The following is a 20,654-nucleotide window of genomic DNA, read 5'->3' as shown; positions in this document are numbered from 1 at the left end:
ATCCATCACATGGAAGCAGTTCTACAGGAGAATAACATTTCCCCAAGACCTTTCCTGCTTGATACGGTGGAAGAAATTATGTTTTACAGGACCAGAACCTCCCTTCTGAAACAGGAGACGCTGGGAAGCATTTCTATCCCCTGAGGTACCAGAACCATTCCGGGGCGGGGGAAATCAGCATTTTTATTTAAGTAAAGAAGAACCATTATCTTTGACAACGTAATCTTTTCTGTGTAACCTCATCTGGGTGTTCCTGCTCCAGCAGGGGGATTGGACTGGATGAGCTTTTGAGGTCCCTTCAATCCCTAACATTCTGTGATTCTATTTCTAAGGGACTGGGATCATTCTTAAGCTGAGTCACTTCCAAGCTTTAACAGGTATGATGAAAATGAAGTTATACGATTTTTTCTAAGTGAACGGAAGTAGATTTGATCCTATTAAGCATTTTGTAGGGTTTCCATAAGGGTATTGTCAGTGAGAGCTGAAAAATCAGGCCCTTAGTAAAATAACTCCATGTTGATGTTAAGTAAAAATTGTTTCAACATTGAAGAAACAAACCCACACAAGGAGACTCTATGAGTATGGGCTCTCAGTTTGCAGAAGTGAATGGTATTCATTAGGAACACTCTAATGATCTGCTTTGTCACTGTGCATTAAATAAGGTGCAAATTCAATTTCCTGTTGGGGTTTTATTTCTTCCTTGTATTTCTAAGCTTCATATAATAATGGTGCTGTTCTCAAGTGGGAAATATTCATACAACATTTACCTCTTAGGACATAATGGATTTCTTGTTGGAAGGTAGAAAGGAATTTGGCAATGTTTCCATTTATCATCTACACCTAAACAAATACACAGGAAAAGTCTCCTTTTCTTTTTTTCCTCTGCCTGAGAGTTTAACAAATCCAGTATTGATGAAAGCAAGCCTCATGTTCTTATTAAAGTTTAAAGTTTCCACATTTCAAATGAACTAAGTCTCTCTCTGCCTTCCTTTTCCTCTTATCAGCACTTCTCTTGATGGCATAACCTCCGGTTCCTTAAGTCATTTTAAGAATGAACGTTCAAAGTACCATCAGAAGACCACATGAGAATGGTAAATCTCAGAAGCCACGCTGCAGCACTGCAGGAAGATTAAAAGGCACCATTAAGAAACTGCATAAAGCTTTTTGCAAAAGCTGCAACAGAGATCCTGATAACTGTTTGTCACACTCCTGTCACAGCAGGTTGGTTTTTTTTGCCACACGCTGATAAGAGATGCATTTTGATTTAAGCTGTTTGGAACGGTGTGCAGCACTCTCAGTGGTTCTGGAATCTCTTCTCATTTCAACAGATTGACTTTATAAACAACGCTGGGAAGTCAAAAAAGCTTTATATACATGGAACAAATACAGGTGATGTTAAAATCTGCTTCATTATCTAGTCACCAGCTGGTAGAAGGGTTTAGCAACTAAAACATCTCCTGAGCAAAATGTGAGACTCCATTTCTCCTCTTCTCCATTAAACTGGCCTGGGATGTCCACCAGAAGCGTGTTTTCACCTCCAGGCAGGACCTTCTCATCTTCCCTTGAAAAACCTTCACCCTCCATTTCAAATATCCCGCCTGCACGACTCCTGAGTGCCGCTGGCATTGTCACACAAGGAATTCCCAGTGGGGAACCTGAGGGAATCCCCTACACTCAGAGTTTTAACTTAACTTCCCAGCCAATGCCATGACACTGCCTTTAGTCCTACAAGGTCATTTTTCTTTGGTTTTCTCTTTAAACACCTGAGATACAAACAATACTGCACAGCAAAAACTTTCCTGTCTACATCTGACATGCATATATTTCAGTCTTTCTAGCAACTTAACAGACAGTAGCTAGTACCTGAGCTCAAGAGCAAATAAACAACAGCCATACATAATGCAGCAATGTGACAGCTTCCCAAATAGAATATCCATGTTTTGTGCACCAGGATGGAAACAAGGGCAGGAGTCATTCAACCATTTAAAACACCTTTCACATTAAACTAAGCACTAGGTGGAGATCAAAGTCATTTATGGGTCTGTGGGAAATGAACCTTGAAGAAAATGCAATCAGTGGAAAAATGTCAAAGTCTAGCCTGGGATAGCTTGGCTGTAACTATCTAGATGAGAGATCTCTCCAAAAAAGATTATAAATAAGCAAACCAAGGATTAAGAATAGAAAAAACCAAATCTGCCTCATCCAGACTTATGGAACAAGCCAGGCAAATGAAGGATACATGACAACAAACCCAAGTGCCTTTCCATATTCTTATAATGATGCTCTGCCGCACTCATCAAACACCTGTAAAGCATCCTGCTGGCCCTCTACCTTCAAAGGGATCCAGTAGCTTATTCAAATCTGACATGACATCTGTCAGCATTCATCAATAACAGCCAAGTAGTGCAATTAATTTCATTTCCTGTCAAATGTTTGGTCACTGAAAGAGACTTCAATCCCAACTACACTAAGATCAGTGTCAACCAATTGCTATTCATAGCATTAAAACCCCACAAGCAAAACAAGGATCCACTTTAGAATGGGATGAAACTGCTTGGGATTTTTTTTTTCCTGTCAACATCTAAAGCAAAATTAACAATTCAGTGTTTTATGTGAAAATAGAAAAAATAACTTGGAAAAGAAGACCCAAATAAAAGAGGACATTGCTATTGAAAACAAGCACAAGGGCAGGAAAGGGTCTGATGACAGAGCAGCGTGACACAGGCCTATGGGTCCAGTTTGAACCCTACTGCCAGCACCCATAGTCACCTCAGCCACGGTGCCTCTTCAACAGGGAGCAAGGGCTCCTCGAGAATTCTTATAGAGACTCTTTCCCACAAGTGTTGAAGGTGAGCGGTGGCTTTCACTGCCAAGGGGTTGGATATAGTTTATTACCTGCTGCACACCCAAAACAACCTATTGTCATCCCAAAGGCTGCTGCCATTAATAAGGCAGAGCTCTCCCTGCTGCCTGTGTGTCCGGGAGGGTTTGGGTCTTCTGGAGGAACCACAGAATGGTTGGGGTTGGAAGGGACCTCTGGAGATCATCCAGTCCAACCCACCTGCTAAAGCAGGTTCACCACAACACATCACATAGGAATGTGTCCAGGTGGGTTTGAATGTCTCCAGAGGAGACTCCACAGCCTCTCTGGGCAGCCTGCTCCAGGGCTCTGGCACCTCAAAGGAAGAAGTTTCTCGTCATATTCAGATGGAACCTCCTGTGTTTCAGTCTGTGTCTGTTGCCCCTCATCCTATCGTTGGGCACCACTGAAAGGAGTCTGGTCCATCCTCTTGACATCCACCCTGGAGATATTTATTAAACATTGTTGAGGTCCCTTCTCAGCTTCTCTTCTCCAGGCTGAACAGACCCAGCTCTCAGTCTCTCTTCATAAGAGAGATCTTACAGCCTGTCTTGCAGCAAAGTTCCCAGGCCCTTATCCGAACCTGAGGTGAAATACCAACAGGAATCACTGCAAGAAAAAGAACAGGCTACAGGACACAGCAGCTGAGCTATGCAAATGTAGAAACGGCAACTAACAGCTACACCAAGGCCTGCTCTCCGATCAGACTACCCTAACACATGAGTTCACAGCTGAATCCCATTTCCTCTCATGAGAGGAATTTTAACCTCCATTAGCTTCCCAGGAGCAGCAGAATCCCAGTGCTCCCTGGATTTTCTAAACCTTTCAAACCCGATTTCCTGTCCTTTTACATGTTCTCCACGTCTCTCATCAGGCCTCTCCGTGCACACAGACAACAGCGTGCCCCCCTTTTCATTTTTTTCACTTGATTTGTGTACTAATCTCTTCAGCAGCAAGTACTTCTCATTTTCACCCTTAAAATCTTCACTTCCTCATTCCCTTCTATGCGACTTTCTATCACGGAGAAAGGATGCAGAGGCATAATCCTTCAATATCTTGAGTCGGATCCCCCAAGTCTTGACTGTCCAAACCAGGATATTGTAACATTTCTGTCCCTTGTATTTGTATTCTGCTGTTAGAGCATTTCAGGCTCATATTTACCAACATTTTGTATTTTAATGACTAGAAATGCGCTTTTCTTTACAAGAAAGCCAACACACTCAGGTTTAGGGAAAAAAAAAATGAAAATACAAACACTCTCGAGAAAAATCAAAAGACTTAATAATCGTAAAGGCTGTTTCAATAACCAAGCTGAAAAGGGGAGTTCACAATCTGGCAAGCAGAATGGTGGTGTATTGAAAGAGAATTACAAGCCTGGAGAGCTTTTATATAAAGCAGGCTCTTTGGCTCAGTGATTCAGAGCTTCAAGGGACCTCATATAATTTCCCAGTGCTCAGGAAGGAGCGTGTTCCATCCACCAGTTAACGTTACCATGGCCATAGATCAGTCTCTGTTTCAGAAGTGTTTGTGGAAACGTAGTGGTCTTTTCAAACACTGCACTGGGTATCTATCACAAGAACGTCCTCATATTTAAACTTTCCATCTGCTGACACTGAACTATTAATAGCACGGACTACCCAGCAGCCAGTTTACAGCCTCCTCCTGCCGCCACAGAAGGAATCTGATGACCGACCAAAGGTCAAAGAAGTAATGATTTAAAACACATTCCAGCCTGTTGATACAGTGTCTGCTTACATGACCCCAACTTCTACCCCGTCCTTCATGGGAGGAAGATCCGGTTCAAAGTCAAAGATCACAGAGCATCCCAAAATCTAAACTTAGGAAGCCTCCCTCTTCCCAGTCAAGCACATTGAACTACAGATAATGTAGCCTTGCAGAAGTCATCACATAAAAGAAATAGACACGTGCCTGGAACCTACACATACCACAAAGGATTCTAGAAGTACATATTGATATGGGCTTTCCTAAATAAGCTTGAAAGACATCTAACTTAAGAGAGGAAAATCAGCATATTTGTTCCATAAATAGGAAGCTCTTTTATGCTCACTTAGAGCAGTGTTTTAGTAGAAGGGATACTATCTCTGTGGGACAGTCCAGGTTTGTGGAATGTTCCTGTATGCCAAGACTTGGCTTTGGCCTTATAATTAGTAAGAATATTAGCTAGTAATTTAGTTTTGATATCTGATATTGCTACAGCATGTAAAACATTCATACACAGTGAAACATTTCCACCTGGCATAGCCTAATCAAATGATAGACATATATGCCACATAGTGAGGACTAGAAAACCTTAAGACACCATCCATATTCTCATGGCAGGACTGCTTATTTATGAGGTGCTTTTTCGTTGTGGATTTTGTTTTGGTTTAGGCTACTATATGGAAGCTACACTATGTTTTCCTATTCCTATTTGACATCAAGAACAGGGACACTGTCTACTTTCTTAAAAACTCCTACCACAAATTCTACATTACCTTGTTAAATTAATGCAAACAATCTCTACATGTACCAAGCTACATAAACTTTTACATTGTTACTATGAAAACTTAAAGCTTGTTCTGTTGAGCAATACACTGTACTGAAACCAACATTTCCCTCTAACCCAGAAGATGAATCACAGGCTTAATAATAAAGTCTTATTTATAGCAATTTTGCAAGCCTCAAAGTTTCCTCTCCTAGTACATGCAATAGGGTAAAATGAACAATCAACTGACAATAATAGAAAATTATCATTTGTATCAGATGACAATTTGAGATATTCAGATCTCTGCTCGTGCACAACATAATTCAGGGCTTGATCTGACACATATTTACATATGTAACAGCCATTGCAGTGAACAGTCTTAGTTTTTCCAGAAAAGTTATTCATGTACATAGATGCTTACAAGAAAAGCTTCTTACTTTTTGTAAGCTACTAATTCATTCTTGTTAATGTTAATGCTTATTAAAGACAAAAAGTAAAACAACGAGTTATCCAGCTCGCTCTGTTCTCCCTCCAACCGCCTCATCGAACCCGCCCTCCTCTCAGCCTGCTGCTTCCATTGCCTTGTAACCATTAACAATTTGGTGTGGTTAAAGTAGTGTACTCCTGGAAAAACAGAAATTAAGACTTATTTATTACAAAGGGAGATAACGTAGAATCCAATTAAACTTGCACTTGTAACACACAACAGTGTCATTCCTTCACAAGGGAAGCAACTTTGCAATAAACCAGCCAAAGACAACTGCTCTGAGTAGAGCTCCTGGGGCTGCGCTCCTGAACGTCCCCTGTCCCTGCCCCATCCATCAGCCCCTGTTAACGCCGCTCTGAGTCAGCTGCCGACTGCCGCAGATTCCTTGCCTATCGGGGGCTGGCAGCCATCGCCTTCTGGGGGACAGGCCATGCCATTTTCAGCTCTTTTTTTTTATCAGCTCTTATCTGGAACCACAAATAGAACTATCCAGCCTCGCCAGGCAGATAGGACAAACCAGCTGTATGCATTTGGTTCTCCACAGGCAGGGATGGAGCTAGCTGCATCTTATCAGGGGTACGCGCACACGTCAATCGATGGAGGTTTTACTTGTCATCTTTACTGGGAGTCGGTTACTCTCTTCTGAGAAAGATTCCAGAGATGGACAGAGCACCAAACTACAGGAGAAGCCAATTGTGTGATCACGTAACATGACACACAAGCATGTCCTGCGCTGGCTGCTTCAGCACGGAGGAGTAAGTCACCATGTCCCTGCAGCAGCGCAGCAGCCACCACGGACACGGAGTGCCTGTGCGTCTCTGACATAACCTGGGGAAGTGGGGTTACGATCATATCAAACACAGTCCGATGTAAACACAAAGTTGAGAGCGTGGATGACAATGACAAAAAAAAATAGGAATCACATACAGAGTAAAAATAAGAACAGGTTCACACTGAAACTCCGCTACTACACAACTAGCGTGACAGCTTTACAAGGAAACAGATATTTTTTTTTTCACTAGGCTATAAGACTAATCCTATGGGCATTTTCAGCAGGTACAACAGCACTCAAACAAGTATGTGCTTGTTGGAGTCTTACACGCCGTATATGTATGAGTTGAAGTCTCAAGAACAAGCTTTGTTAAACTGGAAGGAAAAAGCTGCATCTACAGGTGCCTTGGATGTCAGACACATTCTGGTCCCAGTATCAGGAGTATCCCAGTATCTCCTCTGGCTAACATCACACCCTATATGCTGAGAGGGTCTAGCTCTAATTCCTATAGAGTCATAGTCACATCAAATTAAAAGCCCATTAGACTAAGAGGAAAAAAAATGCTTGCTCAAACAGCTGTGTCCCGCTTGTACGAACCATATGGTCAGACAACGCACAATATAAGTAAATAACTATATGTTTTAAACAAAAGCATGCATTCGCTTAAATATGAGAGACCAAGAATAAACAAGCAGGTAGAAGATTCAAAATAGGACTTAGCGTAACATCTCACACACCCTCCTTTCCCTCCTCTCAGTGCAAGACAAACGAACACAAAAAGGATGACATTTACTTGCTGGTAAACCCAAGTAATAAGGCACAGACTGGACAAACAGCAAGAGAAAAGTCTCTAAAGATTCAGCACTGCTCTCTCAGTTCAAACCAGGATGTGCAAATACTACAAACAGGTAGAAGCCACGCTCACCCCTTTCTCCTAAACAATAGGTAAACACACGCAACCAGTCACCTTCTACAAGCTTACAGTTTCCTTAACAAACTACTGATAAAAATCATAGTTTCATTTCCATCAGAGAGATTTCTATAGATCTCCCTTGTCTGGTGATCTTCATGCAAGCAGTCATGAGGCCAATAATATTACAGAACATCAAACTGTCATCAGCTTGGAATTATATCCATGAACAGAAGCCACAATGAGTTTAGATATTGCCCTAGGGAAGAAAACAAAGTATCCTAGTAAACCCAGCCTTGCAACAGAATAGTTAAAGCACAAAAGCAGTGTGTAAGTAACTAAAACACAAGTAAAAGGAGAAATGGCAAGATTAATCTAGTGAATTCAGCAGGAGAACAATTCCAAAGCTCTGCTACCCCTGTCCTTTGCCTATCAGGAGGGTACTTGCCATACGGCTTTCTGCCCGGTCTGAATTACCATTCTTCTTCATGACTCAAAGGGGCTGCTGCTGGAAATACACTACTCCAGGGTCTGCTGTACACTGAGACCACTACTCACTATGGGCAGGAACAGTAAAAGAAACCACTTGTTGCTGGTTTTGAACTGCTTTGGCATTAAGTACTGCTTGAAATGGAGCAGCTCTACTGCAAAGAGGCATATGCATTACCCCAAGAGTTTCAGGAATGATGCAGACAGTGCTCCTCTCTGCCACCCATGATGGGCTGATACCATTCCAGTTCGACACAAATAGAAAACATCAACATCCAAAAGAAAGTGAAGCTTATTTTTTGAGCTACCTAGCTGTATTTAACTAAAACCTACAGGTAACAGACACAGAGAATTTCTTAGATTCTAGCTGTTCATTTTTTAGCACGCAAATAAGTCAAGTGACTTCAAAAAAAACCCTTTAGTAACATAGGAAAACAAGTATTTCTAAGTTCTGCTATATCCCATCTATTTACGAAGCAAAAGAACAGAGTTATCATAATCACACTGCTGTTCTGTTCCATTCACATCTGGAACATGAAAATATAACAAACTCAGAGACTGGGCTTGAGGAACTTTTCGAAGTCTGGATCTGCAGCATATGTGCTAGACATGGACTTTCAGAAAAGATAACTTAGGTGTAAGGGAAGCGAAAGTCTATTCTGCTACTCTCTTTTAGGTACGAAGTTACTCTATATTACTCCAAGTTACTCCAGCACCTTTCTTCAAGTTCACCATCAGCCCAAAGCTCTTGCACTGTATTTACACTGTGCTATGACTGAATGCAGCAGACGCTGGTTGTGCAGGAACAACCCTTCCCTTGTTCCACATGGGCCAGTATATTTCTCCATATTTTAACCTTTCATCCTACGTACTGCGGAGAGTGTTACTTAATTTAGCCAACTCCATATTGTTGTTCACTAAACAGAAACCATACGGAGGAGTCAGGATTGCCTCCTGCTTCAGAACACCCGTCTTCAAAGGCGATGACTTCACAAAGAGTAGTTTTATAATTACTTAATCCTCCATTAAACCCCTTTTTTACAAAAAGCCACAGCGAGCCCTTGTTGTGGTCACAGAGAGCCTGCCATGCAGCTTCCTGACAACTTTCAGGGAGGTATAAACACAAATATAGAAACATGGAGGTACTTACACCTGATGGCAAGGCTCAAAGCAGTGGCCCAGTGATGGGCAGGGCAGGTTAGAGGGAGAGGCTCACACCATGGAGGTCCTTAAGATTGAGGCCAAAAGGAAGGGAGAGGCACAGAGAATGGAGGGGAGACTCACACAGTGGAAGAGTGTGTGTGTGGGGACCAGGGAGAGCCCAAAAAGAGCGGGACGTCTGAAGGCACGGGAAGGCAACAAAATGTGGGAAGCACACACAGCAGAGGCTTGTACAGACTTGGGGGAGGCCAAGATTGTTGGAGGCCCCCCAGACAACTGGGAGGATCAGAGATGCAAAGTCCTCAGAGGCTGAGAACAAGAGAGTCAATGAACCTCAGAGTGAGCAGGGGGCTCACAAGGGGAGCCCTGAAGCAAAAGAGGCTCTAAAAAAGGGGAGGCCTCCATAAAAGTGGGAGTCCCAGAAAATCCCAGCCTGTGGAGAGGGAGGCCCAGAAAGTCAGTGAGACCGAAAATCATGGGAGACCAAGTGAGGGGGAGCCAGAAAGGGAGGGAGGCTCGCACAGGGACATCTGAAGCAGTGGGAGGCTCAGAGGATAAGGTCCCGTGGAGGTGGAGACCTAGAGAGCTGGGGCCGCCCAAAGTGTTGGGTGCCCAGAGAACCCCAGCCCAGAGAGTGGAGACCCAGAGAGAGCTGGAGCCCCACACAGCGGAAGAGAGGACCCAGCCCACAGACTGGAGGCCCAGCTAAAGGGAGGCCCCAGCAGGTGTGTGTATACACTTATACACACAAATATATATTATGCACACATACACAGTGTGCACATACTATTTCTAGAACTTAGTCAAAACCCAACTACAAGCAAGGTAAGTTAAGAACATTTTTTTGGCCATTCAGCTTAAAAGGTCCAGCTCAGCTTTTTCTGGGGGTGACAGTGTGAGCACAGCTGCTGCACACGTCCTTTGGCTCCCACTCCTTTCCATTCTGTAACAACCCTCTGCAATGCTCACTCACTGAAGCACCTCTCCTAAAACGGGGGGCTGAGCTGCCCCTCTCCCCAGCACATGCTCCTCAGTGACCTCCCTGTGTGTTTCTCTCAGATGTCAGTGCCCATTAGGTGCTTTTTGGTGGGGACTTTTGAATGCACATACTTAGTTTCAGCTATCTATTCAGTTAAAAGGACCATAATTTTCATAACTATTCCTAATGAAAGGCAGTGGTTGCTATTAATGGTCCAAAAATCCAGATTTATCCAAATCCTTGAAAAAGCACTTAGTGCAAAACTACAAAAAGACATCATTTTCTTAAGCATTCTTATACCGTATTCCTTTTCACCTCATCACACTATACAATCTAAACATACCCTCACCCCATATATGGATATAACAGGAAATACATACACCATATTTTAAACATACAACATATTTTAAACCAAGTCAACTATCTATACTGGATTTCTGTATAGCTAGGACTATACTTTCTCTTCCTATGTTTTGCAGCTCTCCATAAAGCACTTCATCTTGGATGTTTAGTGTAGTCCCACTGTTTCCCAAATAAACAGGAAAACACACACAAACATACACATCACCAAAGCAACCAGAGTCTAATTACGGCCTAACTCACTATTTGGGAAATATGAGAAACTTGTCTACATAGAACTGTACAAAGTAAATAAAATTGAAAATAATATTAATAAGAAATAAGGCCTTTTTCCATCTCTTTCAGGTATAATTATCTATTGTGTGGTTTGCGCTCAATGAACAGTAGAAAAGAAAAAGAATGAACACATATTCAGAGCAGAATGTGCTATTTTGAGTCTTCTAGCAGTGGCAAATTTATTCTCCCACCCCCCGATAAAATGTCTCATATAATCTTCCTTTTCAGTTAAATCGTAGATGTTTGCATGTTGAATTTGTGCTGTGTGGAACTGATCGCTTTGCTGCTTGTACATGTGTGATTCAGCCATTTCACCCCATTCTTTAACCTCTCCACGCACAAATTCTTCAGATACTAAGCAACGAGAATATCCTGTAATTGGCCGATCACAGGAAGTGTGACATCTCACCACTGGTTCAAGGTACATTTGCACAAACTGACTCATTTCTAACAGCTGGATATCAAGGTCTTACCTTTGCAGGTGAAGCATTTGATGTGAAAGTGCCTGGCCTGAACACGAAGCACTTCACCTTTACACGGCTCCCCACATTTGTGGCAGTGGATGACGGGCTTTTCGGAGGGGTGGTGAGGCTCCTGGGGATGGGCCACTGTAAAACAACAATAGATGATGTTAAACTCAGACAAAAAACCAATATTTTCTCCTGTACTTATATTTGTGTTCTCAGACGCATATCATCACAAAATAAATGTATCCATTCAGATATTAAGCTCATCTAAAAAGTCACCACCATTTTTTAAAAATATAGTCTTTTCCTAAACCATTAACTTAAGCCATTTGCATCAACTGCTACCTCTTCCCACAGAGGCTGCCATGGAAAGACGAGGAAAAATTCTCTCCACAGTTTCAGTGCCACAAAGTGTTTCAGAATGCCTGAGCTTTCCTTTCCAAGAACCTGAGTGTGTGCAAACCATTCAATGAGCACACAAGGCAACAAGAACTGAGCTATTTTAAACCAAGAAATAATACAATCCAAGCAAAAGGAATGAACAGAATGCAATTCCAAATCATGTTTTGGGAAACCAGATGAACCACGCAGCCTGAGTTTGCATGCAAATGACCATATTAAACAGAAACTACAATCATCTCCATTTTGCTATAGCACATACCTAAAACACGGAAAGCACATCTGAAAAGAAGCCAGTGTTATTTGTTTCTAGCAAAAATGTCTCTCCGCATGCAGATTAGAGATATTATGAATAAACAGAAATAATCAAAGCATCTGCAATATAGTCAGAGAGACAAAAATCCAGGTACTGGTAATTGATCAGCTGCCCCACAGCAGAGCTTGGAGAAGAACAGGAAAGGTTTGTGTCAGCTTTATTGCGTATTTCATTGTTGTAATAAAAGTTTTATCGCTACCCATTTGGCTCCTGTACAAAAAATGTTTAACTTGTTCTTCAGATGTGTCCTGTGGCAGCCTGGGGCCCCAACAGAAACCCAGAGGTGTAAGCTGGAGCAAAACTGAGTCTCGACTGTACTGTTTGAAATGGAAAGCGTTACCCAGAATGTTCCCAAACAAAACGATGTTCCTTGAAATCTCCCTCCCACATCCCATTCTAGCAGTAGAAAGTTGTCCGCCTTGTAATACTGTTCTCAAACTAGTGATGCTCGTCAGAATGTTTCAGAGAAAACGTATCTCTCTGTCTTTATGCCATTCCTGTCCCGCAAAGGACTGAGTGCTGTTACACCTACACCATTCTCACTGTCACTGGGAATCATCTTTATTATTTTTATCTTGGTGTTTGCTGCAGATCTTTTCCTTTCCTGATCAATTCCTGACATTTACCCAGACAGGATTATATTCTTTTTCAGGTTACTGCATATTCAGCAATGTAACAGTTGCCTTGTTCAGATTTACTGCATCAGTTTCCTTCCCTTCCTCAATGAACTTCTAGGGAAAAAGCCCCATCACTTAATGAAGTTCTTCTATGTTATACTGTCCTCTATAAATGCCTTAGTGAAGAAATTCTGCATTATATCCATAAGATTAATGATAAAAAAGCCTAATATGTGATTACAGAAGTAACAGGAATAGAGGATTACAAATATTCCAAGCAATAATTTCTGCTGCAAGTCTAGCCAAACTAATGGGGCAGCTGCTGTTTGATTCTTCACCCCCCACATACTGCATTCTTCAAAGAAAATAGTTGAATTTTTCTACTCAGGCTTGAGGTATTTTCATTGCAATAATCTCCCTTGAGCAGTTATTCAATCCATACTGACGAACAGAATGCAGTTGGCAACACAAATCAGTATTTCAATTAGCAGCTCCATTTAAATAAGAGCGCAGTGAATGCCTTGACTTGAGTGAACCCCATCTAATAGTCTGCAATGCCATCATATTTCTGGAGTGGAAGTTACTTTTCTTCCAAACAGGACTATTAACTTGCAACCAAGGAAACACATCGTTTATGAAATTAGAAAGAAGAGACAAGCAGTAGCCAATTAAACTATTACAAGGAAAATCCCCTCTCTGATCCAGGCAGCCTGAGATGGGCCTGATGCCAGCTGAAGAAAAGGTAATAGAGTTTTTAAAGTTGCTCAGTGAGGAACTGGATCAAGGATCTGGGCAAACATCCTCTTAGGACTTAAATGGTGAAGCGTGAAATCTGTACCTGCAACATTCTGCTCTCTCAAACTCACAGGTGGAAGACACTAACATATTCTGCATGCCAGGTTCCAGATCTTCTGTTCTTATCTGAAACACAAGTTCTTGCTCTTTTCTACAGAGCAAACAAATGTTTTCAAATCTGGTCCAAAGATGCACGTTCTTTCCAGTTCTGCCTTTAAAGCCATTTAAATGAATACAAACTCTGCTCTTTCCAGACTGATTTCTTAACTGAAGCTAATTGTGGTGCTTGTCTCACTGGCTTCAATTTGGCATTGTAGGTCAAGACTGAGTAGCTGACTTTCATTATTCTGCAAGAAATTGCTCCCAAGCTTTTTCCTTTGGATATCTGCAATACACACGAGGCTTCTCAGTGGCAAAGCTGACGCTTTATGGATACCAGTGAGGACAGAATGGGAAATTAAAGGAAAAGAAATACCTTTACAAGCAGAGACCAATTACAAGAGATCATCAATAAACCTTTTTCCAAAGTTTCTGGTTGCTTTATATCAGTTTTAACTTCCAATGCTATTGAGTACTGCCTAAAGATGCTTTTTTTAAATTAATGACCATACATGAGATATGTAAAGGGGAGTCATGTAAAGAACAGCTTTTCAAGAACAGCAAGACTCCCACTCTTGCTTACAAGACCAGCTTAAGTGAATAATTAATGATTAATTAATGCTTTCTTTAGCTTATCTGGGTTTCCAATAAGACAAATCAATGTCCTGTTTAATATCCAACTTATTGACTGGGAGAACTGTGAAGTCTGGCTTACATTGTTTATTGCGGGGGGAATCAACAGTACCTTCTTCTACGAGGAATATAATCTTTGTCATTGGAGTATTGCTTTGTGCTAACATCACTCCATAGACATATCACCATGATTTTTGTCATACCTTATGTTCCATTGTGAAGCACGCAATTTCATTACATTTTGCAACTGCACTATATTGATGTAAATTCAAAGCAACTCTACCAGCTTGAGAATACTCATTACTGCATTTTATCAAAGCGTCTCAATCCCAGATCTGCAAAGAAACAACTAAAAAGAAAAATGGAGAGAAAAGACCAATAACAACCCAATGTTCATATGAGAAACCTAAAGCACCTTCTGGGCAAAATGAAGAAAATAGATTGCTGTGCAAAGTTCAAAACTGTCCTGTCAATGCTTCTTTACGTAGAGCAGCTCATTGCACAAAAGTTTAACACCTATTACATGTTTTGCTGCACCAGCTAGAAAAAGGACCGCACCAAACCCTTCTGAACCAGAAATTACAGCAACTACCTGAACAGTAACGGTTGTTGAATAAAAGAAAAACAGGAAAATAAATACTGCAGCCTCCCTTATTGATGATCCTCTCCCTGAACACAGAACTGTTGGGAAAGCAAAGGTTGAAGCTAAGTGACTCTTAGCTGCAGATTCCTGCTGGCGAGACTCCATGTCTCCGCTGCGAGCCGCAGAACACTCAGCTTCGTCCTGGAATTCGGAAAGAAGCTTCTGGGAAACGCCTTGCTCTGCGTATGCTGCAAAGCAGAGGTCACAGCAAGAGAGGCTGGCTTCTGTTCTGCTCTAGACTGAAGTAAAAAGCAGCTTCCTCTAAATGTAATCACGAGGAGGATATAAGCTCTCCTCCTTTAAAAGGGAATTTTTGTAGTTTTCTCACTTGCACGCCTACCTTCACAGATAAACTTGGAGTTACACTCAGGCAACTCCAACCATGCCGTAGCAGGTGTAACTTCAAACCTCACGCTAGGATATACTAGACTAGATGGACTAGATGATCTTTTGAGGTCCCTTCCAATCCCAAACATACTGTGATACTGTGATACAATTTCAGTGACGTGTAGCTCCGCAACCTGGGGGCACTTTTGCACAGCACGGAGAACGTGCTGTGCCCACAGCAGCATAGGCAAGGGGACACTCAGGATTTCACAGCTGTGTCCTTCAGATCTTGAAGAGTGGCCTAATACAGACAGCACGCTCCGAAATGCTAACTTTCAATTGGCTACTGTGTTTTTTTGGCCAAAACCAGAACTATTAAGATGGAAAAATAAAACAAGAATTTAATGGCATTAAACTATTGTGTGTTTTTGTGCTAGCCTGCTTTAAATTTCCCCATTCCTTTCTGCTTTCAGGGATGAAGGTAAAATGACTGTACTAGAGACTGCCAAGGCACGAAACGCAACCAAATCTTCCTTCGGGCAGCAGCGCTCCCTGCCTTCTCTTTCCAAAATACCTGATCACAGTATCACAGTATGTTTGGGATTGGAAGGGACCTCAAAAGATCATCTAGTCCAATCCCCCTGCTGGAGCAGGAACACCCAGGTGAGGTCACACAGGAACATGTCCAGGTGGGTTTTGAATGTCTCCAGAGAAGGAGACTCCACAACCCCCCTGGGCAGCCTGGTCCAGTGCTCTGTCACCCTTACTGAGAAGAAGTTTCTTCTCAAATTTAAGCGGAACCTCTTGTGTTCCAGCTTGATCCCATTACCCCCTGTCCTATCATTGTTTGCCACCGAGAAGAGCCTGGCTCCATCCTCATGACACTCACCCTTTACATATTTATAAACATTAATGAGGTCCCCCCTTAGTCTCCTCCAAACTAAAGAGACCCAGCTCCCTCAGCCTTTCTTCATAAGGGAGGTGCTCCACTCCCTTAATCATCTTCGTTGCCCTATATGGCTTTGGAGAACTTTTCTTAAATTAATGTACAGGATTTGAAGTTCAAAACACGAAGGTTTTTACAATCGGACACTGTCAAGTGACTGTCCTGTACCTGCAGCTGGGCGGCCGCTTGCTGGGGACAGGACAGCGGGCGGCTGGCGGGCACTGGGACCAGGACAAGCAGCTGCGACAAAGCTATTCCTGGATGAAAGGTGCAAGAGAGACACCTGAGAACCAAGTTAAAGAACCAGATCTGGCTTATCACTTCTTCTCCATGCTCCCTTTGTAAAGAAAGGAGAAAAAGTAATTTTCTCCCATCCTTTGTGTTTTCTCGCAGAGGTGAATGCCTGTAACCTCTGGTTTGTAAAGCCTGTCTGTCTATAGTCCGTACGCTACTCAAGGCATTGCTCTTTTGTAAAATCTCAGCACAGTGGAGCCTTGAGGAGTTACTGAAATAGCCACTAAAAAGAAGGGATGAAAAACGCAGTGTTGTTTTCCTTATCTGCAGCCTCAGTTCTTGAATCTTCAATCTATAAGAATCCTATCAGCTAAGGTGACCAAACAGCGGCTGAGACTGAAATCAAACCTCCAGCTGTCAGGGACAGATAAAGCAGCCACAGGTATCAGGCAGAGATCTTGAGGAATTCCAGGATATCCTAAAAAGAGGCACTCCCATAGAGAGATACTAGTCAGCTGCATGCCCACACATGTACGAAAAAGCCTAAGGCAAAACCCTAAACTGTAGCCATACTACTGCCATTCAAATCATAGCTGAAGAATAGTTTAAAAACTCTCCTTGTCAATTTATCTGTATCACTCCTACTGAGTGCCAATTCATCTTAAAACTATTTTTGCTATCCACATGTTACCAGAGTAGCTATTTTTAAAATAAGACAGGAAAAAAAATATTAAACTTGTAGTTATTTGCCATAGTTTTTACACGTTTACTGATATTTTCCAGGTAAGCATTGTTATTTCCCCCTTACAATTAGCCTGCTGCTGAAACCAGCAGATGCAAACGGGACCCCAGCAGCCATGAGAAGGCTGCGGGACGGCATCTCCTTGGGCACTGCAAAAGCAAGTGACACATGGCACATACACACAGGTGAGAGCACCCCAGCTGCTCACACTCCCTTCTTTGGGGTGTTCATGGGATGGAAGTTAAAGCTTAGCAAGTAGGACACCGCAGGAAAGAAGGCTGGATGACGTGAGAAAGCCACATAAAGATGGATAGCACAGCCCGCATCTGTTCTGGTTTAGATCCAGAAATCACGACTAATATCCCAGGTCTTTGTCTCTGGTTTTATTCTGTACTTATTTAACAAAGAGGAGTCCTAAGGACAACTGACACTTCTCTTACGTATCCTATTCAATTATCACCATAATATACGCTTCTCAGTTCTTCAGCTAGAATAAAGTACACCAGAGTCATCTACCCTCAAAACAACCTCTCACAGCCAGATGTGAGGCTGACTCAGAGTAATTAACAGATTTGTATCAATTCTCTCCACATCCCTCCACACCCTTTGGCAGGTACTGTAACAACTAAAAGATTTCCACAAAATGCTCAGAGGACAAGGCACGAGCCCAGCCCAGAAACAGGGTGCGTTGCTATCTTGAGAAATAACATCTTTAAAAGGAAAAATAAGTTATATGGACATTAACAAGGGAAAATTGTTAAACTAAGATGACAGGCTAGGGTAGCTTCTAAGAAAGGCAGTCGAGAAAACATTGTAAGTAAAGATATCAAACACTTAATTTGCATTAAAATAGAGCACAGAGGTTTCAAAACCAGAAATCAAATTTTAAAAAGAAGATATGAAACATATACTATTTTTAAATAAGCAAGCCAGTATTTAAGTACTCTCCTAGATATTTGTAAGCATGCACGCCACAAGGATAGAGCTGATGCAGGTAAAAGAAAGCAGTAAAAGATTACAGAGTCAAGTGTCAGGTAATAACCTAAAATATTAAGAACTGTAACTTGAAATCGAAGTGTGAATACTCCTATGATATTTACAAAGAAAATTAAGCAGCTTTGTGCCACCTGCATACATACATGTAGAAAGGCTAGGAAATGATGAGCTTTAAAACACAGCAGGAGAAAAAACCCACATTTGTTTTAAAGTTCCAGAACACAGCTACAAACATGCTTCTCTGTATTCTGCCCGATGTTCCCTATCCTTCTCCCAACCCTCTTCTTTTATCTAGAGCTTTGATACAGCAAAGAATTCCCCACTGACCAGCCTGCAAGACCCGGGCCCAAGGTCTCAGCCTTACGAAGATTTAAACATCTGAACGGTTCAGAATTAAGGGAAGTATTTAACACCGACACCTGCTTCATCCTGTCTGAAAAGTGACCATCTTCTACAAGATACACAAAAAGTCTCTGTGCTAGAATAGACCTGTGGTTGTTCTGTGATTAAAATACATGTGCTTGACGGATCCAGTTTGCCACGATTTTGATAGTGATTGAGAGACTAAGAAAATTCGGTTGCGTTTACATGGTTATAACCTTATCTGGACTCAGTAAAGATTACACCACAGATTCTGATCTGCTGTAGCTTTGGCATACAATTTTCAGTTTTACAGTGACAAAGCATAAATCTCACTGTTTTTTAGTGGGTGGTTATGCCTGACTGCGTAGGCACTTGGGATATTCTGTTCTTGCTTCAAACCCATCAGGAGCCTGAGCACTTTCTCAGTTTGTCAGGTATGAACACACCTCATTGTCAACTCAGCTCCCGATCCAGTTAAAACGCAGCAGTACCATTGATGCTGCTCTCAGTAGAAAAGCATCGAAGCCTATTTAGAAGGACCTGCCATTCTCTGAAGCAGCAGCAGCACTGTCCTTCATTTGCTGAGCAACAACTTCCACCATGTCTGTCCACGCGTGTTTGCCTTTGGTCACTTGGCAGGTGAACAACAGCACATTCTATAGCATCATCTCTACTGCAGAAAACAAAACAACTTGAGAAAATCATTCAATTTATGTTTGTTACGTGCAATATCTTATATGACTATTACTGTTTAAGAAAAGCTTTAATCCTTTCAAAGCAGAGTCAGGAACAGCTTGCTAACTGAGTATGATCAGGAGTTGTTTTAAGCTCAAACAGGGAAAGCAATAAACAGTTTTAAAACTGTTTTCAGTAATGAAAGGACACTGGTGTTACAACGAAGCATGCATCAAGCTAAGATGTGCTGTGAAACAGATGATGTTGAAACAAATGTTGACTAAGCTAAGCCACTCTTTGAATCAAAAACTTCATTACTCAACACGATGGTTAACAGATGGATTACTGATTAGCAGTTAGCAACCCAAAGGGAAGAAGCAAAGTTAATTTAGTCTGCCATATTTCTACATTAGTACAGAGTAACTTTTCCCAAAATGGATCATAATACAAATTGGGTGATAAAACAATCAGGGTTCGTTATCCTTTTATCTCATGTTCTGAGAATGCCCCTAGTGATCTGCATCACACACACACAAGTCCTCTGCATTTGCTTGCACAACCAACTTACCAAGCAACAGTATTTCTAGATAATCAATCTTTCAGAACTCCTTACTGAAAGGTTGAAGGATCATTGCTAATACATCACATCTGAAAGTCTAACACGTAGAAACTCCTTATCAGCCTTGTAAGTGGTAAAATAATTTTGAGTTATACCTTCAATACACCTGCCATACACAAGAAGATCCAGCCACTATTTCAAACAGTATTTAGGGCTTGTTTTGTTTCTAACATAGGAGAGGGGTACTTAGAAACTCAAGAGCTCCTAAGAGTAGTCTGAGCAACCATCTCATACACATCACTTGATATCCGTATCAAAATCTTACTCAAAACGATGAATAAATAAACAGAAGTGTCAAACTATTCACTGCAAATCCTCAAGGATGCTCAAGGCTGCACGAAAGCAAGTTGCTGAAATTAGCAGAAAAGGCAACTGCTTTTTCCAGACAGCACAGAAATTCTGGTTTACTGATGAGCGCTGGTTACCCATAATAGCACTGAAATGTCAAAAAGGTGTCTTAGCTACCTTCACAGCAGCCCACATGGGGATTTTAGTCAGCAGCAACACACTCAGAGTTCCCCTGTGCTTCCTTTTTTGAGGCTGCCAAAAGCATTTCAATACAGTAAAAGGAACTAAATTCCCTTTTGAGGCAAGTCAATATAAAAATGCTAATTTTAAACACCAATTCTCCCACTGTTTACCCTGAGATTACCTGAGGAGGACCACTGACATACTTAAGACAGTGGTCTCCCAGATATCTTTTGGTATCTTCAAAGCGATGTATCACAGCTGCAGTTTGATGCGTGTATGAAAAATAAGGGAAAGCCTGCACAGAAACAGGCCTGTCTTAAGGATCTTTCAGAACAGAATCTGTAGTAAAGTCTCTCCTCAGGTACCACCAGCAATCTCACCAAGGGTTTTGCAGAAGACCCTGGCAGAGACCTGTCCTCAACCAGTGCTTTGGAACCGTGGAAGCTCTGTCCCCACACTTCGCATGTCTTCTTCTGACTGAGCTCAGACTAAAACTAGACAGGCACGTTAATGAGCAACATAACCCTTCACAT

The 20,654-nt window shown here is 41.8% G+C and overlaps 1 protein-coding gene across 12 annotated transcripts in view; it reads right to left on the bottom strand.

Annotated features, from left to right (window-relative positions):
- Positions 1 to 20,654, bottom strand: part of ABLIM1 (actin binding LIM protein 1) — a 203,529-nt gene that overhangs the window by 100,031 nt on the left and 82,844 nt on the right. For all 12 annotated transcript variants that reach the window (XM_065066950.1, XM_065066946.1, XM_065066948.1 and 9 more), the window contains one exon: positions 11,253 to 11,387. In XM_065066950.1, coding sequence (XP_064923022.1) covers positions 11,253 to 11,387 — 135 coding nt within the window. Of the gene's footprint in view, positions 1 to 11,252; positions 11,388 to 20,654 lie in introns of those variants that run through there.

Source organism: Columba livia, chromosome 6, assembly GCF_036013475.1.
Source record: "Columba livia isolate bColLiv1 breed racing homer chromosome 6, bColLiv1.pat.W.v2, whole genome shotgun sequence".
Classification (NCBI taxonomy): Eukaryota; Metazoa; Chordata; class Aves; order Columbiformes; family Columbidae; genus Columba; species Columba livia.
The sequence above is the reverse complement of the archived record's forward strand: the minus strand, read 5'-3'. Positions and strand labels throughout refer to the sequence as shown.